The 25,256-nt window shown below is 40.3% G+C and overlaps 1 protein-coding gene across 3 annotated transcripts in view; it reads left to right on the top strand.

Moving 5' to 3' along the window:
• GARRE1 (granule associated Rac and RHOG effector 1) overlaps positions 1-25,256 on the top strand; it is an 87,065-nt gene that overhangs the window by 21,363 nt on the left and 40,446 nt on the right. For 2 of the 3 annotated variants that reach the window (XM_037030824.1, XM_037030826.1), the window contains exon 2: positions 15,215-16,500. In XM_037030824.1, coding sequence (XP_036886719.1) covers positions 16,006-16,500 — 495 coding nt within the window. In that variant the 5' untranslated portion in view covers positions 15,215-16,005. Of the gene's footprint in view, positions 1-4,185; positions 4,238-15,214; positions 16,501-25,256 lie in introns of those variants that run through there. The other variant, XM_037030825.1, reaches the window with a different exon arrangement.

Genomic DNA, 25,256 nt, shown 5'->3' on the forward strand with positions numbered 1-25,256 from the left:
GAGAAATATCAACATATGGTTGCTCTCGTGAGTCCCCCACCGGGAACTGGCCCGCAACCCAGACATGTGCCCCGACTGGGAACTGAGCTGCAATCCTGTGGTTCGCAGGCCCACGCTCAATCCACTGAGCTACGCCAGCCAGGGCTAAAGGATTTTTATTACTTTGAATTTTATATTCATGTCTCTTGTCCTTTGTTGACAGTAACACCAGAGAGGTACAGATGAAACAGTGTTTTAACTTGAAATAAACCTTCTCTGTGAGGTTATGCCACCTACTTGATAAATAGTTTGGGTTCATTTGTCTCTTCTTTATTTTTAAGGATTGTTTTATTTTTATTTACTTTTTTAAAGTTATACAATATTTATATGGTTCTAAAGATATAACTATAAAGCAGGGTAGACAGAGAGAAGTATGTCTTTCCTGCTTTTGTTCCTTTCTATAACTCATAGGTAAACGTTTTTGTTGGTTTTTGGTTTGTTCTTCCATTGCTTAATTTTAAAAATATATAAGAAAATGTGTGTGTGTATACTCCCTATGCCCTACTCTACTCCTATTTCATTTCTTTCCTTGTTTTTCATCTTGGCAATCATATTTCTTATTTCCAAGAAGTCTTTCCTGATTTCTGCTTACTTTATGATTTACTTCCTTTATGATTTTGCTTGCTTCTCAGATCTCTCTGCAGATACCAGAATTTCTTTTCAAGAGTTTTTCTGGGACCAAAAAGGTATTTCTTCTGGGGTCTGACCTGCTTTTTTTAATTTAAAAATGTTTATCTTTTATAATATATATTGAGCATTTCCAAAAATATAATTACAGTGATTTCAAAATGCAATCACTGATTCAATAAATATCCTCTATAATTACCTTCAGTCAATACTTTGAAATATATGTAGATGCTAAGCTAACAAAATAAATAATGATCTGCTTTTCATCTTAATTGTCCTTTTTGTCCTCTTGGTTTTCTTTCACTATCTAGTGATCTGTGTCAGTGAAGAACTGAGATAGGTAATTGACAAAAGGTTCAGTCCTCTTGCCTTAATAGGAGTTTGGTGATTCATTGACCAGAGTAAGAAGTATGGAGGAGAGGTAGATGAACCTATTTTCCACTCCTGACTTCTGTACCTGCTCACTCAGAGGATTTTTATTACTTTGATTTCTGTATTCACGTCTCTTCTCCTTTGTTGACAGTAACATCAGAGAGGTACAGACAAAACAGTGTTTTTACTTGAAATAAACCTGCTTTTTTTTTTTTAAGATTTTATTTATTTCTGGCTGGCATAGCTCAGTGGATTGAGCACAGGCCTGTGAATCAAAGGATTGCGGTTCGATTCCCAGTCAGGGCACATGCCTGGGTTGCAGGCCAGTTCCCAGCAGGGGATACATGAGAAGCAACCATACATTGATATTCCTCTCCCTCTCTCCTTCCCTTCCCTTCTAAAGATAAATAAATAAAATCTTTTTAAAATATATTTTATTGATTATGCCATTACAGTTATCCTATTCCCCCTGCTTCATTCCCCTCCACACCCCTCCCTCATCATTCCCCCCCTTTAGTTTATGTCCATGTGTCACAAGTTCTTTAGATTCTGTATTTCCCATAATATTCTTGCCCTCCCCGCTGTCTATTTTCTACCTACCATCTATGCTACTTATTCTCTAAACCTTTTTGCCCTCTCTGTTCCTCCCACTCCCCTGTTGCTAACCTTCCATGTGATCTTCATTTCTATGGTTATGTTCTTGTTCTAGTTGTTTGATTTGTTTGCTTTTGTTTTAGGTGTGGTTGTTCATAACTGTGAATTTGCTGTCTTTTCACTGTTCATATTTTTTATCTTCTTTTTCTTAGATAACTCCCTTTCACATTTCATATAATGAGGGCTTGGTGATGATGAACTCCTTGAATTTGACCTTATCTGAGAAGCACTTTATCTGCCCTTCCATTCTAAATGAAAGCTTTATTGGATAGAGCAATCTTGGATGTAGGTCCTTGCCTTCCATGACTTGGAATACTTCTTTCCAGCCCCTTCTTGCCTGTAAAGTCTCTTTTGAGAAATCAGCTGACAGTCTGATGGGAACTTCTTTGTACATGACTGTCCCCTTATCTCTTGCTGTTTCTAGGTTTCTCCCCTTCATGTTAATCTTGGCTAATGTAATTATGATGTGCCTTGGTGTGTTCCTCCTTGGGCCCAACTTCTTTGGGACTCTGAGCTTCCTGGGCTTCTTGGAAGTCTATTTCCTTTGCCAGATTGGGGAAGTTCTCCTTCATTATTTGTTCAGATAATTTTTCCACTTGTTGCTCTTCCTCTTCCCCTTCTGGTACCCCTATAATTTGGATGTTGGAACATTTCAAGATGTCCTGGAAGTTCCTAAGCCTGTCCTCATTGTTTTGAATTCTTGTTTCTTCATTCTTTTCTGTTTGGTCATTTTCTCCTTCCTTCTGGTCCACTCCCTTGATTTGAGTCCCAGTTTCCTTTCCATTACTATTGGTTTCCTGTGCATTTCCCTTCATTTCAATCAGGTTAGCCTTCATATGTTCCTGTAATTTGTAGCTAAAATCAACCATTTCTGTGAGCATCCTGATCACCAACCAGTGTTTTGAACTGTGCATCGAAAGGTTGGCTATCGCTTGGTTGCTTAGAATTACTGGCTCTGGGGCTTTGAGTTGTTCTTGAGCTATAACATTTTGGTCTGTTTGCACCTGTTATGTATGAGGGGTGGAGCCTTAGGTGTTCACCAGGGCGGGGCAACCCAGGTCAATGGGTTGTGATGCTTTATGTGGGGGTGGGGTTAAAGAGGGGCAATGGAGATCCCCTCTGCTGCTTCCCACAAGTTGCTGGGGCCTGCACGGTTTGTCTCACTGCTTGCTCCTTTGCCTGGTTTATCTTCGCGCAAATGTGTGACTGAGGTCAGCCAGCCGCCTTGTGCCCTCACTGGGTCTGCCCATTGCAACCCCATGCCTGGGATCTGCCAACCGCTGCCTGGGCACACCTGGGCCGCCAGCCACTAGCTCCACCCCTCTTACCTGTCTGGCTGACCGGTTGGTTGTTGTTGGACTTCCGTACAGTTTAATTTTATGTGTTTTGGTTGCATTTTTGTTACTAAAACTTTGTTGTCTTTAAACTTGGTTGTGTGAGGAGGCACAGTGTTTCCTCCTACGTCTCCATCTTAGTCAGAAGTTATTTATTTATTTATTTATCTTTTAGAGGGGAAGGGAAGGAGAAGAGAGTAATATCGATGTATGGTTGCCTCTCATGCATCCCCTGCTGGGAACTGGCCTGCAACCCAAGCATGTGCCCTGACTGGGAATCAAATCTCTATCCTTTGGTTCGCAGGCCCACACTCAATCCACTGAAAATAAAAAAATATGGTGGAAATAAATCTTTGTGTCGTTATGCCACCTACTTGATAAATAGTTTGGATTTATTTGTTTATTTTTAAGGATTATTTTCTTTTTAATTTACTTTTTAAAAGTTATGTACAATATTTACATGGTTTACTCAAAGCTGGGCTTTTATCCAGCTCCTCCAGGAAAAAGGGCTCTGCCTTTCTGCCCACTTTTGACTTTGCATGTTCTGGGAAGTGTCTAGCTCTTCTCTGGTCTGTCTTGTCACACAGTTAACTGCTTCTTCTCCATCTTCTGGAAAGTGACCAGCATTAAAATAGACTGTATCCCTTAGCCCTTATCATTACTGTTACACTATGATTCCCTTTGTGAATGTCTTTACTGTTACGTCACTGGGGTTTGGGGAGGATAGGGAGGTAAGTACATATGCTTTTTTATTTAGCTTGTCATCTTAAATTAAACTACTTTGTGCTATATCATTGCTGTCAAGAGGACTTCTTTTCACTCCATTTTGTCTGTTGGATTAATAAGTGAAATGGATTTAAAATTTGTTCTCTATAATCACAAATTATAGCTATCACTTCACTGAAACATGATGCTCCCCTCCCTAGGATACATAGATTTTTACTCTCTTCAGGGATTAGGTGACTTTACAAGACCTTTCTTGTTTGTCAGTAACTTTTTTCCAGAAAAGCAGAGGTAATAGGCCTTTATTGTATGGGAATGATAATAAGATCAAACATGGTGCTTCATATGTACCAGACATGATTCTAAGTGCTTTATATGTATGAATTTCTTTAACTCAATAACAGTAGTTACTGTTACTATATCTATTTTGCAGATGATGAAACTGAGGCACAGAGAGGTTAAAGAACTTGCCCAAGGTCACATAGCTGGTAAGTGGCAGAGCCAGGATTTCACCCAGTTAGTCTCCTCAGAGGCCACCTTTGTCCACTCTGCTCTCTGAAGGGAAGCTCTTCAGATTTTCTCAGGATGACAACTCTATATATTATCAGTTATGAGTATAAGAAGCTCTCTGAAACTCTATGTAATTTCAAACATGTTCTTTCTTATTGTTTAAAATAGAAATTGCTGATAACATTCATTGTAGAAAGGAGTGTTTTATTTATTATTTTTATTTTTATTTTTTAAGATTTTATTTATTTATCTTTAGAGGGGAAGGGAAGGAGAGAAGGAGAGAAACATCGATATATGGTTGCCTCTCGTGAGTCCCCCGCTGGGAACTGGCCTGCAAACCAGGCATATGCCCTGACTGGGAATCGAACTGCGATCGTGTGGTTCACAGGCCCCCGCTCAATCCACTGAGCTACACCAGCCAGGGCAGAAAGGAGTGTTTTAAGTGATGTGACCAGGTCTGAATTCAGTTTTAATGTACTGAGAACTTTTGCAAATTATTGTGGTCTTGAAAAGATACAGCATCTACTAAAGTGTCATTTTCTGCTCTATGTTTGAGAATCTTAGGCAGCAGTAAAATTTAAGAACATTTTTAGCCCTTCAGGCAAAATAGAGTTAAGACAAGCATTGAGAATAATTTTACTTTAAAAAAAGTGAAATATCTAGGTGATGGGATGCATACTTGTGTGCCTTTTAAACTTTTTATTACAGAAATGTTTGATCGCCCTGGCTGGTGCAGCTCAGTGGATTGAGCATGGGCCTGTGAGCATGGGCCGGTTCGATTCCCAGTCAGGGCACATGCCTGGGTTGCAGGCCGGGTCCCCGGTGGGGTACACATGGGGGGTAGCCACACATTGGTGTTTCCCACTCTTTCTCCTTCCCTTCCCCTGTCTCTAAAAATAAATAAATCAAATATTTTTAAAAAAGAAATGTTCGGTCAAATTCAACAGTAGAGCAAATAATATGATGAACCTCAGTTTTCAACGCTATCTTGCCAGGGAATATTATGTTCACCTCTGTGAAGACTCCTTAGGTGGAGGTCACCTCCTTCTCTGCATATAGTTTCTTGGCAAAATCTGATTTGAAAATGAAAGAACTTGAATGGTGTTTTATTGATAGTTCCATAACATTTCCTTAAATTCAGTTTCTTTCTTTCTTTCTTTCTTTCTTTCTTCCTTTCCTTCCTTTCCTTCCTTTCTTTCCTTTCCTTCCCTTCCTTTCCTTCCTAGATTTTATTTATTTTCAGTGAGACTGGGGAAGGGAGGGAGAAAGAGAGGGAGAGAAACATTGACTGGTTGCCTCTTGCATATCCCCAACCAGGACCTGGCCAGCAACCCAGGCATGTGCCCTGACTGGAAATCTATCAGGTGATCTTTCACTTTGCAGGGGTGATGCCCAACCTGCTGGGCCAAACCCATCAGGACTCAACACTATCTAGTTGCGATTAGACCAAAGATCAGCATAGGAACGCCAGATATGTTAAAAATAAATTAAAACCAATTTTCATCTTAAGGAGTTTGTTTTCTCTGCCTGAAAGAGAACCCCAGGCTTCACTATGGTATCTTAATGGTTGTGTTAGAAGCAATTATGATACAAATGGAAATTTTCATTGAATTGTCCGGTGAGCCCCTTGGTTCTCGTAAATAGCCATTTATCACATGGGGGTAGCATGTTCCCTTCTGGATTCTTGAATGAACAGGAATATTGGTGAAATACCTCAGTCGCATTAAGTGGTGTTCATATAGTCAGTGTCTTTAGGTGTCCATGCTTAGGTGCCCTCAATCCTTTTCACTTTCAGCAAATTTTCAGCTGAGCATTTTGGTTCTCAAATTATAGCATGCATCAGAATCACTTGGGAAGCTTTTGAAAAAATGCATATTCTCTGCTCCTACCCCCAAAGATTGATTCTTTACATTTGGATTGTATCCAGGAATCTGCACTTTGATAGTCATTCTATTTAGAGTGGTTTTCTGATTCTAATATCAGCATAGGAAGCCCTTAAGCCATTTGTGGTTTTCATTGGCTGCTTCTTTCTTTCATCCTAGTCTTAATAAGGTTAATGTTAATATGGCATCTTGCAAAAAGCTTGCTTTAAAAGTTTTCATTCTTTTTTTAAAGATTTTATTTACTTATTTTTAGAGAGAGGAGGAGGGAGGAAGAGAGGGAGAGAAACATAGATCAGTGTGCAATAGATACTTCTATAAATCGTTTGCCTCTCTTATGCCCCCAGCTGGGGACCTGGCCCACAACCTAGACATGTGCCCTGACCAAGGATTGAACCGGTGACCTTTCGGTTTGCAGGCCTGCACTCAATCCACTGGGCCACACCAGCTAGGGCAAACGTTTTCATTCTTAGTAACATGTTTAGTGGCCATTATGACCACCCCTGTACACTGATATGACCTATGGACAGACTTATCCTTGTGCAGGTGCACCTTTGGTCCTGGAAAATTCGATTCTGATGCTCATGGGTCTAAGGACCACACTTTGACAACATATGGGTGCAGGTAGTGAGTGGTGTGGGTGCAAAGGGTCCCAGATGTATTTTTCTTTGGTTCCCTTTAATGCATTAGCCTGAGCATTAGGACCAACACTAGATACAGAAAGTGAGGCTCAGTTTGGACCATGTCACCTATTGCTTGTAACTCAATGTAGGGGAAGGGAAGCCCAGGTAGTGTAGAGGACAGATGTTTCTTCACCGGGGGCTCCAGTGCTAAAAATGAGTGGAAGCTTTGATGTTTTTGAATATGTTTTGAATAAGGGGTATTCTTTTATCAACGTCTCAAAGGAATCTGTGACCTTTCCCTTCCCCGACCTTCACTTGTTTACTCTGTGTAAAAAAATGCAACAATAACAACAACAGCAACAACAAAAAACTCCTGCAGCCTGTATAAGAATCACCTGACCTCTGGAAAGCAACTGTGAGGACTGCACATGTAATACTGCCTTTTGAGGGTGGAATCAGATTTGCTTTTGCCATCTGGTCAGAACTTTGCTACACACAACTGAACTGGATGGATAGCTATGACGAACTTGGCATGCTTTCTCATTATCCCAAGTCTCCCTACATTTCCCAGCCTCCCTTGTAGATACATTGGCACCAAGTGACTAATTCTGACCAAAGGGCTTTCAAGGGAGATGATGTGTGTCACTACAGTGGGAAACAGTAAAGAATGGGTATGATTTTCCTTTCTTCATGCTGACATAACTCTGGAAAACACAAGTTCTAGTGATGTCCCTATAAGTTGAAGAAGGGCTGCCAGATGCACAGTGAACTTAATGTGAGCAAGAAATAAATCTTATTAGGGTAGGCCTCTTGTTTAAGATTTGTGACTGCAGTGTAGCTTAATCTGTCTCCAGTCTGGGTAGTTCAGAACAGAACATTTATGTGCTTTTAATTCTGAGACTCAAGATACACAAGTTTGATACACTGTGTGGTCTGTGCAAGAACTACAATATCCTGGCATTTTTCCCCCTCATCTGTAAATCGAAGGGCTCAAATAAGGTGGTCTTTAAGGGACAGGTTCTGGATAGCATCATTTAAATCCAGATTTCTAGTTGGAATATAAAAAGGACATTAAGTGTGACATTAAAGGTATCCCTGGGAAACTTATTTTTATGTACTTGTTTATAGTTACAAAAGGAATTATGTATCTGTTAAATAAGATGTTACATAAAGAAAATGGCAATGAAAGATGAAATAATTTTTTTTTTAAGATTGTAGAGGCCTGAGAGCCATAGAGCTCTTTTTTTTTTTTTAGGATTTTATTTACTTATCTTCAGAGGGGAAGGGAAGGAGAGAGGGAGAGAAATATCAATGTATGGCTGCCTCTCGTGTGTCCCCCGCTGGGAACTGGCCTGCAACCCAGGCATGTGCCCCGACTGGGAATCGAACCGCGATACTCTGGTTTGCAGGCCCGCGCTCAATCCACTGAGCTATACCAGCCAGGGCTGAAATAATTTTTTTTAAATGACGGCTTTATGGAGCTACAACTCACATACCATATGTGTTTTAGTATATTCAGAGTTGTGCAGCCATCACCACTCTCCAACTTCAGAATCTTGTCATCACTCTGCAAAAGGAAACCCATTAGCAGTTACTCCCCATTCCACAAATCTTTCTGTTTATGTGGATTTGCCTGTTCTGGCCATTTCATGTCAGTTGGATCATGTAATATATGTGGCTTTATGTGTCTGGCTTCTTAAGAGTTGAATTGCTTGGTCATATGGCTGTTCTCAGTTTAACATTTTGAGGAACTGCCAAACTGCTTTTCACAGTGCCAGTATCGTTTTGCATTTCTGCCAGCACCTCCTGAAGGTTCCAGTTTCTCCACATTCTCGCCCACAGTTATCTTCTGTTTCATTTTGTGTTTGTTTTCATTGTAGTCATTTTAGTGTGTCAGGTGGTGTCTTACTGTGGTTTTGATTTGTATTTCCTTAATTACTAATTGTGTTAAATGTTTTTCGTTTTTTAAATATTTTGTTTATTTATTTTTAGAGAGAGAGGGAGGTAGAAAGAGAGGGAGAGAAACATCAATGTGTGGTTCCCTCTAGTGTGCCCCCTATTAAGGACCTGGCCCACAACCCAGGCATGTGCCCTGACTGGGAATCGAACCCTCAACCCCTTGGTTTGCAGGCCAGTGCTTAATCCAATGAGCCACACCAGCCAGGGCTCCTATTTTTAAATCTGTTTTATTGATTATGCTATTACAGTTGTCCCATTTTTTTCTTCCCTTTATTCCCCTCCATCCTACACCTTCTCCCACCAGCATTCTGGCCCCTTAGTTCATGCCCATGGGTCGTACATACAAGTTCTTTGGCTCCTCCATTTCCTATACTGTTCTTTACCTCCTCCTGTCTATTTTGTACCTACCATTTATGCTTCTTATTCACTGTACCGTTTTTCCTCTATTCTCCTCCCACCCCCGCTGATAACTCTGTATGTGATCTCCATTTCTGTGATTCTGTTCCTGTTGTTTGTTTAGCTTATTTTTGTTTTTGTTTTTAGGTTCAGTTGTTGGTAGTTGTTTGCTGTCATTTTACTGTTCGTATTTTTTATCTTCTTTTTCTTAGATAAGTCCCTTTAACATTTCCTATAATAAGAGCTTGGTGATGATGAACACCTTGAATTTGACCTTATCTGGGAACACCGTATCTGCCCTTCCATTCTAAGTGTTAGCTTTGCTGGATAGAATAATCTTGGGTATAGGTCCTTGCCTTTCATGACTTTCAATACTTCTTTCCAGCCCCTTATTGCCTGTAAGGTTTCTTTTGAGAAATCAGCCAACAGTCTGATGGGAACTCTTTTGTAGGTAACTGCCTCCTTTTCTCTTGCTACTGTTAAGATTCTCACCTTATCTTTAATCTTGGGTAATGTAATTATAAAGTGCCTTGGTGTGTGCTTCCTTAGGTCCAACTTCTTTGGGACTCTCTGAGGTTCCTGGACTTGCACATCTAGTTCCTTTGCCAAATTGGGGAATTTTGTCTTCATTATTTTTTCAAATATGTTTTCAGTTTCCACTCTTCCTTTTCTCCTCTGGCACCTATGATTCGGATGTTGGAATGTTTAAACTTGTCCTGGAGGTTCCTCAGCCTCTCCTTACTTTTTTGAATTCTTGTTTCTTCATTCTGTTCTGGTTGAATGTTTATTTCTTCCTTCTGGTTCAAACTTTGAGTCCTGGTTTCCTTTTCTTCACTGTTGATTCTCTGTATATTTTTTTTATTTCACTTTGCATAACCTTCACTTTTTCTTTATTTTGCAACCCTATTCAACCATTTCTGTGAGCATCCCGATTACCAGTGTTTTGAACTTTGCATCTGATAGGTTGGCTATCTCTTCATCGCTTAGTTCTATTTTTGGAGTTTTGACCTGTTCTTTCATTTGGGCCATATTTATTTGTCTTGGCGCACTAGTTATGTTGTAAGGGGCAGAGCCTTAGGCAACCCACATCACTGCCTTGTGGCACTGTATGTAGGGGAGGGGTCAGAGGGGGAACAATGCCACTTGCTCAGCTCTCAGCCATCTTTCAGTCACTTTGCCCACTACCCACAAGCAAATTGGGCCCTTCCGGTGCTAAATATGGGGTGGGTGGGTTTGTGCATGTTCTAGGACCCTGTGGGTCTCTCCAACCCATCAGTGTCCTAGAGAGTTTCTCCCACCACTGCAACCCTCACAGGCTGAGAGTTTCTCCTGCCACTGCAACCCCCACAGGTTTTTACACACAGAGGTTTTGAGGCTTTATTGCCCTGTGCGGGAATGCTGGGTTTCGCAGTCTGTCTTGCTCCCAGTTGTTCCTCCTGGTTTACCAACTGGCAAATGTGGGACCGCCCACTCCTCCAGCTGCTGCCTGCCACTTGTCCTCTCCACCCTTGCTACCTGTCTCCACCCCTCCTACCAGTGTGAATGAATGTTTCCTAACTCTTTGGTTGTTGGACTTCCATACAGTTTGCTTTTATGGCAATTCTGTTTATTTTTGTTCTTAAATTTGTTTTTGCTCTCTTTTAGTTATATGAGGAGATAAAGTGTATCTGTCTGTGCCTCCATCTTGGCCAGAAGAGTGCTGAGCATTTTTTTCATTTGCTTATTGGACAGTTTTATATGTTTGAAGAAATGTCTATTCAAATCCTTTGCCCATCTTTTAATTGGGTCATTTGTCATTTTATTGTTGAATTTTAAGAGTTCTTTATATACTCTGGATACTAGACCCTTAGGACATAGATGATTTTTAAATATTTTCGTCCATATTGTGGGTTGTCTCTTCACCTTGATAGTGACCTTTACTGAACAAATACCTTTAATTTTGAAATCCAGTTGTCATTTTTTTTCTTTTGTTGCTTGTACTTTAGATGTCATGTCCATGAAACTATTGTGTAATGCAAGATCACAAAGCTTTACACATTTTTTTAAAGAGTTTTGTAGTTTCACTCTTACATTTTTTGGTCTTTTATCATTTTAGTTAGTTTTTGTAAGATAAGGGTCCATATTCATTCTTTTGCTTGTGGATGTCTAGTTGTCCCAGCATCATTTATTGAAAATACTGTTCTTGACTTCCAGCCAAGATGGAGGCGTAGGTGGAAACACTGTGGCTCCTCGCACAACCAAGTTTAAAGACAACAAGGTTTTAGTAACAAAAATGCAACCAAAACACAGAAAATTGAATTGTACGGAAGTCTGAGAACAACGAACCATTTAGCCAGACCGGTAAGAGGGGCGGAGTCTGGCTGGCCCAGCAGGGTCGCACAGGAACAAGCTGCCATACCAGACCGACCCAGGCGCACAGTCGGCCATTGTCAGATCACAGGCATGGGGAGGCAACGGGCAGACCCAGTGGGAGCGCAAGGCAGCTGGCTGACCATGGTCACACATTCACATGCAGATAAACCAGGCAAAGGAGCGAACAGTGAGACAGACCGCTCAGGTAGGGCCCCAACGACAGGAATTAGAGCCTAAAAGCATCAGTTGGAAAAACTTTTGGGGTCAAGGTGTTCGGAGAACCTCCCAGGCTCACGGAGAGATTGTTGGAGAGACGTACAGGGTCCTAGAAGGTGCACAGGCCCACACACCCGGGAGCCGGCACCAGGGGGGCCCGGCTTGCTTGTAGGAAGTAGCAGAGAGGACTGAAATCCAAGAGAGAGTAGAACAGACGCCATTGCCCCTCTCTGACCCCGCCCACACATACAACATCACAACCCAGCAACTGGGTTGCCCCACCCTGGTGAATACCTAAGGCTCTGCCCCTCATACCTAACAGGCATGAAGAGACCAAAACGTTATGGCTCAAGAACAACTCAGAGCCCCAGAGCCAATAATTCTAAGCGACCAAGAGATAGCCAACCTATCAGATGCACACTTCAAAACACTGGTGATCAGGATGCTCACAGACCTGGTTGATTTTAGTCACAAATTAGAGGAACAGATGAAGGCTAAACTAAGTGAAATGAAGGGAAGCGCACAGGAAACCAATAGTGATGGAAAGGAAACTGAGACTCAAATCAAGGGATTGGACCAGAAGGAAGGAAAAAATGACCAAACAGAAAAGAATGAAAAAACAAGAATTTTAAAAAATGAAGAGAGGCTTAGGAACTTCTAGGACATCTTGAAACGTTCCAACATCCGAATTATAGGGGTACCAGAAGGGGAAGAGGAAGAGCAACAAGTGGAAAACATATTTGACCAAATAATAAAGGAGAACTTCCCCAGTCTGGCAAAGGAAACAGACTTCCAGGAAATCCAGGAAGCTCAGAGAGTCCCAAAGAAGTTGGACCCAAGAAGGAACACACCAAGGCATATCATAATTACATTAGCCAAGATTAAAATGAAGGAGAGAATCTTAGAAGCAGCAAGAGATAAGGGGACAGTCACCTACAAAGGACTTCTCATCAGACTGTCAGCTGATTTCTCAAAAGAGACTTTACAGGCAAGAAGTGGCTGGAAAGAAGTACTCCAAGTCATGAAATCCAAAGACCCACATCTAAGATTGCTCTATCCAGCAAAGCTTTCATTTAGAATGGAAGGACAGATAAAGTGCTTCTCAGATAAGGTCAAATTCAAGGTGTTCATCATCACCAAGCCCTTATTATATGAAATGTTAAAGGGACTTATCTAAGAAAAAGAAGATAAAAAATATGAACAGTGAAAGGACAGCAAACTCACAGTTATGAACAACCACACCTAAAACAAAAGCAGACTAAGAGGACAGCTAGATCAGGAGCAGAACCATAGAAATGAAGATCACATGGAGGGTTAGCAACAGGGGAATAGGGGGAGGAGGAGAAGGGGGGAGAATAAGTAGCATAGACAGTAGGTAGAAAATGAGGGGAGGGCAAGAATAGTATGGGAAATATAAAATCTAAAGGTCTTGTGACACATGGACATAAACTAAAAGAGGGGAATGGTGGGGGAGGGGTGTTCATGGTTGCAGGGAATGAAGGGGGGAATTGGGACAACTGTAATGGCATAATCAATAAAATATATTTTTAAAAAAGAAAATCCTGTTCTTTCCCAGCCAAATAGTTTTGGCAGCCTTTTCTGAAATCAGTTAACCATAGGTATATGGGTTTATTGTAAACTCTCAATTTTAAAGTATATATATAAAATCTTTCCTTATGCCAGTATTCCACTATCTTGATTACTATAACTGTATGGTGGGTTTTACAGTCAGGAAGTATGAGTCCTCCACATATTCTTTTTACTATTTGTTTGGTCATCTTGAGTCTCTTGCATTTTCATAAGATGTTTAACATTAGCTTGCTGTAAAAAACTTAATTCAGATTTTGGTAGAGATTGCATTGAATTTGTAGATGAACTTGGTGATAATATTTTTAAGCATTACAAATTTAAATAAATTTTGGAAACATAAACTAAAAAAGTTTATGTAGCTTTTTAGAAAAAATTAGGTTAACTGTATGGTTCTTTCTTGGCCTTTTGGGAATATCTGGCAGAGTAATGGGATTGGACAAAGAAGGAGTCCTCGGGGCTGCTTAAGATTCACTATGGCCAACTCAAGAGGATGTTTCTCCTGCACAGACCACGCAGGTTTTATGTAAGCGCCCTTCCTCCTTCAGCATCCCTGTAGAGCACTTCTGTTGTCCTTCACAGTTTGTAAAGCTGCGTTGATTATAATGGAGCACTGGGATAGGGATCGATATTGTTGTCTTATTTCTTACAAATAACTATTTTCTTACATATTTCTTACAAGTAACTATTTGATATGATGTTTCTTGCAAAATTTATGAGATTTTAGGAGTGAAGATTTTCTTGAACACAGAGCTGCAGTTGGTGGCCAGTTTCATTTAATTTATATGCTAGCTGGGTTAGGATAGTTACACTTTTAGTGTTTGTATCCATTGCACTTTTCTCATCTCTTGCTCTTGTTATATATTTAGCTCCCTAGGTTCCTTATGCAATCACAGAACCATAAAGGAGGCATGGTGTTGTGGCCATGATGAGTGACAGAGTGTGACTTGTATTTATTATTATCTACAAAATAGGGAAAATAGAAAGAAAACCCCAGTTATAATAAGTAGACCAAACTGTATACAGACATCATACAAGTTGAAGTTTAATATAGACTAAGTATAGCTCAGTAAAATGTATTTGAACTATTGTTATGTTTGGGAGAACAGAGTTCAGACAAGAACGAGCCCTGATTAGCTATGAGAGAACTGCACTACTCCACTGTTGTAGGTATAAGGAGCTACAACCAGAAACAAACCAGGCATTGTTATTTGAACCTATCCAGAGGCAGAGGTCCTATAGAAGGTACCCCATGGTATAAGGCCAGCACACTCTGCCAGGCTTTCATTTGAATATCCAGAGGGGAAATTGGTACCTGAGTGAGGATGGGAAGAATCGTGTCTGCAAACTTCCTTCCAGCCACTCACCTCTCCGGGCTCTGTCTTTCTGTACGCTGCACTTTGGTTCAGCTGGGGATCCTGCATAGACCATATGTCATCCTGCTTTAGGGCCTTTGCTATGGTGGTCCTTTAACCTGATGAGCTCCGCCCATTGCTTTTACATTTGTCAAAACCTATCCTACAGTCGAGGCTTACATCAAAGTAACATTTTCTTCATAACAACCTTCCTGATTTCTTTTACTCTTTGCTTATCACTCCCTTTTTTAAATCCCCTTAAAGTTTTGTGGATGCTTTACTTGTCAACATGAATCCAAGCCCTGCTCCATGTGTCAGTTACGAGCCTTGGCTTTAACTTGGAGTGGTTGATGGGAATGAAACTTTTTGTTGAATTATTTTTGTACTACAACCCAAGGAATTTTCTAGCAATCATCATGTCATAGTTCAAATCTCACTGTGGTACCTATTGTTGTAAGGTTATAATATGACTTCTTATGTATTTATAGACCACCTTTGTGGATAATAGCATTTTAAGAATTAATGTTCCAGAATTACTCATTGCTCTGTAACTTTCCTAATTTTATCTTGTTTTTCCGTCTTAACAGGATATGACTTAGAGGCCTTACAATTACATCTGTTCATTCTTGCTTTGGACTTTACAGTTGAGGGCCAACCCAGTCTGCAAGCACCTCTTCTTAATGTTACAAGGAAACCGCTACCTCAGCAAACAAAAGGAAAGGAAAAGATGTATAATAACAAATGCCATTTTTAAAAAAACAAAACTTGTTTTCAGAAAATATTAAAGGAAATTTGGAAAAGATTTGCATTCAAAAGAAGCTTTTCAGGTAAATGGATTTGGCAGGCAGGCTCTGTCAAAATTCTGCAGAGGTTTGAGCTTCCTTCTTAAAGACTTAGTGTAAAGCAATTCTGTACTGCTTTTTAAATTGCTGTTGATCAGCTTGTGGGTTTTGGGTTCTAACTTTTCTGGTGTATTGAAAATACATTATATTACGTTTTTTAAAGTTAAGTTATTTTTCTGCCATTGTAAATACAAGTATCAAAATATTATTGCAAAGCAATTATAGAGCAAAGGATTTTTCTCAGCAAGCATATCTTTTTATTAAGAGAGTGGAATGATAACAGTTCTTACCCAGTATTTTGGACACACTTTTATTTTTTGTCAGAGGTCTTGCCTACACTGAAAATATTAATTATATAAACCTGTTGTCTTCTCATATCTACATTGGATCACGTGGTCACCTGCCTCATGGAAATGCCTTTTTTAAAATTTAGATTTTCAGAACTCCACTATTTTTATACCTAGCTACAATTTTAGGGAAGAGAAAACTCAGAACCCTGACCCATTCACAATCACTGGGACAGTTCTCTCTCCCGCATGTATTGCTGCAGTGCCCAGGACAGTAAAATGGACTACAAGAGGCGCTTCCTGCTTGGCGGGTCCAAGCAGAAGGTGCAGCAGCACCAGCAGTACCCAATGCCCGAGCTGGGCCGGGCACTGAGTGCTCCCCTGGCATCTACGGCCACCACTGCCCCCCTGGGCAGCCTGACCACTGCAGGCAGCTGCCATCATGCCATGCCTCATTCCACTCCCATCGCCGACATCCAGCAGGGCATCTCCAAGTACCTGGATGCCCTCAATGTCTTCTGCCGTGCCAGCACTTTCCTCACAGATCTCTTCAGCACTGTGTTCAGGAACTCTCACTACTCCAAGGCAGCCATGCAGCTCAAAGATGTGCAGGAGCATGTCATGGAAGCAGCCAGTCGGCTAACGTCAGCCATAAAGCCTGAGATTGCCAAGATGCTGATGGAACTTAGTGCTGGGGCCGCAAACTTTACGGATCAGAAGGAATTCAGTCTTCAGGACATTGAGGTAATGTATCTTCTGTGTCATAATTGGGTAGGCAAAATGTGTTCCAGAGGTAAGTGACAATGTTGTTTTAGTTTTTCCCCAGATCACCGTAATAATGGTCTTCATCCTCTTTCTATTGATACTCTCTTCTTATAAAAAAATTGTGTATGCCAGGTTCTGAATTGCTTTCATTTCAAGTTAAGTAGGTTAAAAGATTACTAAACAAACAATCAAACTATATTTTGTTCTTTAAATTTTCAAATTGTAACTTAATTTCCAGAGAACATACGATTAAAAGTACAGGGAGAGACTAAGTATTCTAAATGTGATTATGAACTTTATTTGTGAATTGTCATTACGTAGAACCATTGGTTCACTATAGAAAATTCCACATGTTTAGGTTATTTTTATAGTTCTAAATCCACAGCTGTTCACAATTGGATGCATTTGATTCTTATTCAATACTTTTTAGCGTCTTTGGTAGTCAAAATGAAATGTTCTCCCTTTTTCAAGGCTCTAGGCTAGAATGTCAGATTAGAATACAAATTTCATTCAGAATAAAGATGACCTTTTTCCTTCCTTCATTTAGGAACTGATTATTAAACCGTGATCTGTTATATTAGTGTCATTGTTAGATTTCTGAAAATTATTCTTATCTGCACAGAGAGTTCTTCTGAGCTTGAATTTTCTATTGTACATTTTAGCAGCACGTCATAGGTTAGATTCCAGGATGTTAGCAGGGAGAGTGTCTTTTTCCCCATCCTGGGAATGAATTTGATTTTAGGAAATCACCTATTTTTTGAGGCAAGTCTGAAGATTGAATTGGCTGAATAAGCTATTAAGCTGTCTTATACTGCAGTGGGTTTGGGGTGGGGGGAAGTAGCTATTAAGAAATACAACTGATTTTTATTTTGTTTGAAAGTGATTTTTTTAAAGATTTTATTTATTTTTCTTTAGAGGGGAAGGGAAGGAGAGAAATATCAATGTATGGTTGCCTCTCATGAGTCCCCTGCTGGGAACTGGCCTGCAACCCAGGCATGTGCCCTGACTGGGAATCGAACCACGGTTGTTTGGTTCGCAGGCCCGCACTCAGTCCACTGAGCTACACCAGCCAGGGCTGTTTGAAAGTGATTTTGATGAAATTTCCAAAGGGAATTTAAAACTATTTTGGAAAAGGCATGATATTCTTGCTGTCGTTCAGCAGTCATCAAACTTCTTCCGTAGAGGGGAAATAGTAAATTTTAGGCTTTGTGGGCCACATGTGGTCTCTGTTTCTTCTCCTTCTTTTCTTTTTTTAAATATATGTAACCCTTTAAAAATGTTAAACCGAGCCTTGGCTGGCGTGGCTTAGTGGATTCAGTGCCAGCCTGTAAACAAAGGTTACCAGTTTGATTCCCAGTCAGTGCATACGCCTGGGTTGCAGGCCATGTCCCCAGTTGCATGGGAGAGGCAAATGGTCAATGTATCTCTTGCACAGTGATGTTTCTCTCCCTATTTTCTCCTTCCCTTTCCATCCCCTCTGTCTAAAAATAAATAAAATCTTAAAAATAAATAAATAAAGTGTTAAAACCAGTTTTATCTGTGCCTGTCTATTAAACTGGATTTGGCCCATTGGCTATAGTTTGCTGAACCTGCTAGTATAGATGTAAAACTTCCTTGGGTGGTTCTGTTTTGAATCTATCTAAATATATTTATAACTTCTGATTACTATGGTCATATTTTATATTCAGGGAAATCATCATTTTGAAGTGTTTTTAAAATGGCTTGTCATAGTTAAAATTACATAGTTTTTTTTGTTTTGTTTTTTAAAGATTTTTATTTATTTATTTTTAGAGACAGGGGAAGGGAGGGAGAAACAGAGGGAAAGAAACATCAGTGTGTGGTTGCCTCTCTCGCACTCCCTACTGGGAACTTGGCCCACAACCCAGGCAGGTGCCCCAAATGGGAATTGAACCAGCGACCTTTTGGTTCTCAGGCTGGTACTCAGTCCACTGAGCCACACCACTCAGGGTGAAATTACATAGTTTTTAAATTACACACACAAAACATATTTTTTAAAAAAATGTACCTCTCAAGCATGGATGGAACTGGAGAGCATTATGTTAAGTGAAATAAGCCAGGAGATGAAAGACAAATACCATACAATCTCACCATTAACGGGAACCTAATCAACAAAATGAACAAGCAAGCGAAGTATAGCCAAAGACATTGAAATTGAACAGACTGACAATGGCCAGAAGGGAGAGGGGAGGGGATAAAGGGGGAAAAGGGTGAAGGGTTTACAGGAACAATTATAAAGGACATATGGACAACAACAAGAGGGAGTGGAAATGGGGGAGAGAGGCTGGGAGGGGTGGGGGGGGGAAGCAAAAACTGTACTTGAAAAACAAAAAAGAAAAAAATGTACCTCTCAAAAGAAATTAAAGCAAAACTATACTCTCCTATCCTATTCTTTCCTTTTTCCCAGAAGTAACCACCATTAACTGGTTGGTGTGTGCCATTCCAGGCTATTGTTTTTGCGTGTATAGATTAAGTATTTATGCCTGTACAGATATACAGCTTGAGCGTTTTGTTTTCTGGTTCACAGGCCTGCGCTCAATCCACTGAGCTACACCAGCCAGGGCTTGAGCGTTTTGTTTTATATAAAGAATCAAGTTGTTCAGCCAACAGTGTGCGTGGTCACTGCTTTGTAGAAATGTGGCAAGAGCAGTTAAGGACTCTTTGCCTTCTTTTGAACAATATTAGATTCATACTGTTAACAGCTATTATCCTGTAATGACATAAGCACTTTTAGCTTGATTTAGAATTTTAGACAAGAGTAGTTTGGAAAATAAGGAAGCCTTTTATTTTAACCTGAACATTATTGTGCTCTTCTTCAAGCCAGTTGCTGGAAGAGACAGAGCTAAACCTGCAAGGCCATTTGCCCTTCAGCCCTGTAGGCAAGTGCTGTTGTTTTTTCAAGTCAAGACAACTAGAGGATGAACCAACCACGAGGAGCTGAGGCACAATAGCACCTTCCTTGTCCCTTCTGCTTACCTGGGGCCACCAGCATTGACCACTTGAGTTGAGAAGGGGAATATTATGTTATTGTTGTGGTTTGGAATTTTGACTTAGCTTTCGCCATTGAAATGTAATTAGGTTAGCTAGAATGCTACCTTGCTTTTGTACATAATAGGGTAAACAGGTTTCAGAGCTAGACTGGAAACTAAGTGCTATTGATGGCTTTTGGAATCTATGAGTATATTTTAAGCTTCAAATAGCTGACCTCTAAGTTAATTCTAAAATGTGATTGCCAAATATAGACCTGCAGACTTAGCATTTTGCTTTTTCCACAGAGCAGTATTTGTTGTATTTGGAATTTATGTACTGCCATGGGCCAGTAAGGGTCTCTCTCAGAATATTTATCAACTCATATGGACTAGCTAGGCAGTTTTCCTTTTTTCCTGTTCTTACTAGGATTTTATTAGCAGGGTCCTGAGAGGGCTTTTTAACCTTCATCCTTGGGGAAAAAGTCTGTGGCCTAATATTGCTGAGCTTGACTGGTTAGATGAGCACTACTCAGGAGCTGAGCCCAGAACTGTGGGTGAGAAAAGCCCTGAATTCAGTGTTCAAATGCTTGACCATTTTAAACCTAAGACAAAGTACCAATCCCATTGTCCCACCCTGAGGGTACCCCAGAGCATGCTTCTAATGTTTCCTTGTTTACAACCCAGTTTGGGATATGCTCATTGATTGACAGATCCTGAACTGCTGTTGCCTACTATGTGTTCAGGGGCAAGGCTGGGTGTATGTGAGTCCTTTCTTGTCTGTACTTATCAGTGACTTTGTCCCTTACCCTGGGTGGTTCACCCTCACAGTCTCACTGTTTGAGAAATGAGTTGTGACTCTGGTGTTTCACTAGTTAACTAGTGCCTGTGACATTTTATATGGTGCATGGAGTCCGAAGATCTGGATTGAAAATATATAACTGCTTCTTACTGATTGCTGACCTTTAGGAAATCTGACATCTCTAAGTCTCAGCTTGCCCATCTATAAAATGGAATTGCCACCCACCTTCCAGGGTTCTTGTGAAGATCAGAAGCAATTGGTGTGTGTGAAACTCTGTACCCAGTTAGTTATCATCATCATTTATTATTATTGCTTCCATCGTGGCCTGAAAGGTAGTATTAGCCCTTGTCTGAAATGCAGAGCACATTATGTACAAAACCAACATCAGAACAGTGTGCAGTAAGTTATTCTCTTTTAAGTGCAAAAATCTATCACTCCCAGAGCGTTTGCTCTGCTGGCTTCTTTCCTTGTTCCTGAAAATAGGCACCTTCCTTTTCCCTCTGTGTTATCTATCTACTCTACTGGTGTTGTAAAGCAGAAGGAGTATTATCTGCCTGATGTAAGAACTTTCAGAACCTTTTCAGTGTAAAAGCCTGAGAGAACCTCTTCCACCAATAGTTAATTGCTCCATTCACTTTGCATCTGGAATGGGACATGGGGAAAGTAGTGTGTGGGGATGGGGGGTAGTGCTCTACTGAATGAATACACTTGCAGTAGCTGAGAACCTTTGGACAAGCCAATTGACATTTTTCCCTCACTGGATTTATAACAAATGTGTAGTTTACGTAGCATATGGACGATTTTATCCAAAATGAGGCATAGATCTTCAGTACTTCATGAGATTTCCTTTGTATAAGTCTCACGCTGTCAGTCCAGCCAAAATGTGAATTCTGGGGAAAGATGGTTTATTGATTTTTTTTCTTTGTACAAAGCTTTGACATCCTACCCAAATGTTTTTCAGAGGTAGACTGCGTGGGACCAGCTCTCTGTATCTTTTCTTTTTGAGTCTTGAAGCGTCTCCACCAGTGGTTTTTATGATTATGTGAATTCCAGTGTTCCTGTAAAATGCCAGGCTAGCTGGATTGAGTGGCTTATTTCTCTTTGATTTTGTCTACCTCAATTTCATTTGTCCTAGAAATCTGTTATCCTAAGGATTATTTTCAATGAAAATATGTAGTTCATATTGAACAAATATAGACAACCCTGAAACTTGGTTTTCTATTCACTAGAAAGTCACAAATGTCCACCTGTTTTTACAAATATCTGCCATTTATCTTAAGTAAAATTACTTTTTTAGTGCAAGTATAAATAAAAGAATCAAGTGGACTTGTGATTCATGTGTTCATTCCATAAATATCCACTATACACTTTAATTGTGCCAAGTACTATTCCAGGCACAGGATACAGAGATAAATAAGACAGACATTTCTGCCTTTGTGTAGATAGAAGATAGCTGCAGTCTTAGATAATTAGAAGTCATTGCTAAGAAGGGGACACTTGAGTAAAGATCTAAAGGGGATGACGGGGTAAGCCATGTTGACAACTCCAGGCAGGGAGAACAGCTAGTGCACCTTATAAATGGGCAGGCAATCTTTAAAGGAAATCTTTATGTAATTGAACCTTGGCTTTCAGTTTGATGCACTGACAGATGTCTTTTGTATACTACGTGGTTATCTTTGAAACTGAAATAATTTCTGAGCACTGACGGACTCTTAAGGACCTTAATTCAGCCATATTAACGTTTATTTGGGATAGATATATACCAAAATATTACAGAGTAACAGTAATGGAAAATACTAGAAGCTTGTTTCAAAATGTGTTTTTCTTCAACCTTAATGAAATTAAATCTGCATACTGTTTTTCTTGTTATTGTTTTGTTTGGGGGGGGTTGCCTAAAGGTGAGATTTTTTTTTTTTCATTTTGACTAGTAGATCTTCCACATCAGACTACGGAGTAAATATTTCCTAGCTACATGAATACCCAAATTGCTGCTTTTAATCAAAAACTATACCTCACTTTATAAAAGGCTTGTACAAACCCAGTTTTCAGGCTGTTGCTAATTTTTACTCATTCTTTTTGGCTTATTCTTTTATTGAGGTGAATATTCTGTTATTAAATTGTTTTCAGACTTTAGCCTTTAGAAGAAGCTATAATGAATTAAGTAGTTGGAATTTGGGTGACTCTGTGAACTTCATTTGAACAACAAAGATTCACTGTCTGCGCAGCCCATTCTTATGGATAGAAGCCAGTGAAGTCAGAGGGCATAAGCCATTCTGGGGGACTGGACCCCTTGACTTTGATTAGTTGAGACATGCTATGCAAACAACTTCTTTGTGTGTGTGTGTGTGTGTGTGTGTGTGTGTGTGTATATATTTTTAATTTATTTATTTTTAGAGAGTGGGGAAGGGAAGGAGAAACAGGGGAGAGGAACATCAATGTGTGGTTGCCCCTCAAATGCCCCCCACACCGGGGACCCTGCCCACAACCCAGGCATATTCCCTGACTTGGAATTTAACTGGTGACACTTGGCTTGCAGGCTGGTACTCAATCCCCTGAGCCACACTAGGCAGGACTGCAACCAACTGCTTATCCTGAAAATTGCTAATTAAAAGGAGAAAAATGAGAAATTACACAAATGTCTTGCCCTGGCTGGTGTAGCTCAGTGGATTGAGCGTGGGCCTGTCAACCAGATGATCGCGGTTCGATTCCCAGTCAGGGCATATGCTTGGGTTTCAGGCCAGTTTCTGGCAGGGGCCAGTTCCCTGCAGGGGATGCACGAGAAGCAACCATACATTGATTTAAAAAAAAAAAGAAATTACACAAATGTCTTGCTTTTCCAGTACAGATTGTTTTTCAGGATAACCAAATAGCTCTAATGGTTGAGATTCTGTTACCGAACAGCACATAGGGTCCCATTGCTGCCCTCTAGGCAAAATTCCAGAGGCAAAGGTTTGGTCATGTAAGAAAGGAATCTGTTCAAAAGCTTCACAGTTTTGGAATAACAGCTTTCCACATGCATTAGTCACTTAAGCCTATCAATTAAGGCTCAACTCTTTATAACCCCCTGTTGTCCCTGTTCTCCTATTATTCCCCTGTTAGTTTTAATTATCTTATTTCCATAGGGTTAGTTTACAAACTAAAGCAACGTAAGATACAAAAGCTACACAATTTTGGAAGAATGGCAGGCTTCTGCCTCGAAGGTTGTTCCTTCTAGAACAGTGGTCCTCAAACTTTTTGGTACCACGGACTGATTTTCTGGAAGACAGGGTGGTGGGGGGTGGGTTGAGACAACAGGAGGTGAAGTTCAGGCAAGCTTTGCTTGCTACCTGGTTCCTAACAAGCCAAGGAGCCATATCAGGTTGTGGCCCTGAGGTTGGGGACCCCTGCTCTTGAACACCCAAAGAAGAATAACCCTGCCACCCTCTGCCGGGCCAGCCTGACCCTAGGCTGCTCCCGGAGTTTCTTCCCATTCAGAATACCATCCTTGGAAAACAGAGTCAGCTATAGCACAGATCATGGAGGCATCCTCAAGGAAGAAAGTCCAAGAGCCAGAACCAGCCAGTCAGGGAGCCAGTGAGCCCAAGAGTGCTGCTTTTGTTTCCAGATTTCTCGCCCGTAATTCCATGTCCTCTAGAGGCATTCAGGTTAAATTTAGTCCTAGGCTATTTCCCATTGCCTTGGGCAACTTCTCCCTACAGCCCCTTCCTCCTCAGTGATCTTAATCAGATTTCTCTGTGTCAGTTCTTCTACTTAGAATATGTTATAGTGTATTCTGCAATATAGTATAGAGTATACAAGGTCATGAAAAAGACATTTATTTATTTTTAAATTATATTTTATTGATTATGCTATTTTGGTTGTCCCAGTTTTCCTCCTTTGCCCTGCTCCACCTAACACCCCCCATTCCCTCAGGGAATTCCCACACCATTGTTCCTGTAAATGGGTCATGCCTATGATTTTTTTGGCTCCTCCATTTCCTATGCTCTACTTTATGTCCCCATGTCACATCTACTTGTACTTCTTAATCCTCTCTCTTCTTCACCCATTACTCCACACTTCCCTCCTATATGGCAACCATCAAAACACTCTCTGTGTCTATATTCTGTGTTCCTCTTGTTTGCTTAGTTTGTTTTTTAGATTCAATTGTTGATAGATATATATATATTTATTTCCATTTTATTGTTCATAGTTTTGATTTTTTTCTTAAATAAATCCCTTTAAATTTTCATATAATAATGAAACATTGTACATAGGACAGTGACACCTCAGTCCCCTTCAAAGTAGGCACCTTGGGACTTCACACCATTCTCCCAGTCTCCATCAGCTGCCCCATCCTGTTTTCCTGAATCTCATCTATGGTATGAAATCTCTTCCCTTTCAAAGGTGATTTCAATTTTGTAAAAGCCAGAAGTCCCAGGGCACTTCTGGGCTGTAGAGGGGCTGAGTCACCTGGGTGATCTGATATTTCACCAAAAAACTGCAGGGGATATAGTTATGTTGTTGTGATGAAACTGCCAATCACTCATTGCCCATAGCTGTGGCCCTTTGAATCATCCAAATAGTTTCTATGGAGGAATGGTTGAGCTTAATGCAAACTTTGCTGCAGATTCATTGCTCTACTTGTTCAGTCATTTTGAATGTCATGGCCACACAGTACACATACTTACTCAATGGTGTCTACCGCCACCACTGACTAGTACAGTGAAGTTGTTATTGTTCATGTGTGCACATTCCAGTTCACTCTCCTTGGCTGCCAGGTTACATCGATGTTTTGCAAACCATTAACAATGGTTGGACTTTCTCTGGACAGACCTCATACAATATACAGAATATAGTATACCATTATAGTATACCACAGAATAATACTGAGATTCTTATATTTAGAAGAGGAAGATAAAACCATTTGGTGAAAAGTTATAGGTGAATTTCAGAAGGAAGATATCAGCCCT

Source organism: Sturnira hondurensis, unplaced genomic scaffold (genome assembly GCF_014824575.4).
Source record: "Sturnira hondurensis isolate 20B ecotype Veracruz unplaced genomic scaffold, ASM1482457v3 Scaffold0020884, whole genome shotgun sequence".
Classification (NCBI taxonomy): Eukaryota; Metazoa; Chordata; class Mammalia; order Chiroptera; family Phyllostomidae; genus Sturnira; species Sturnira hondurensis.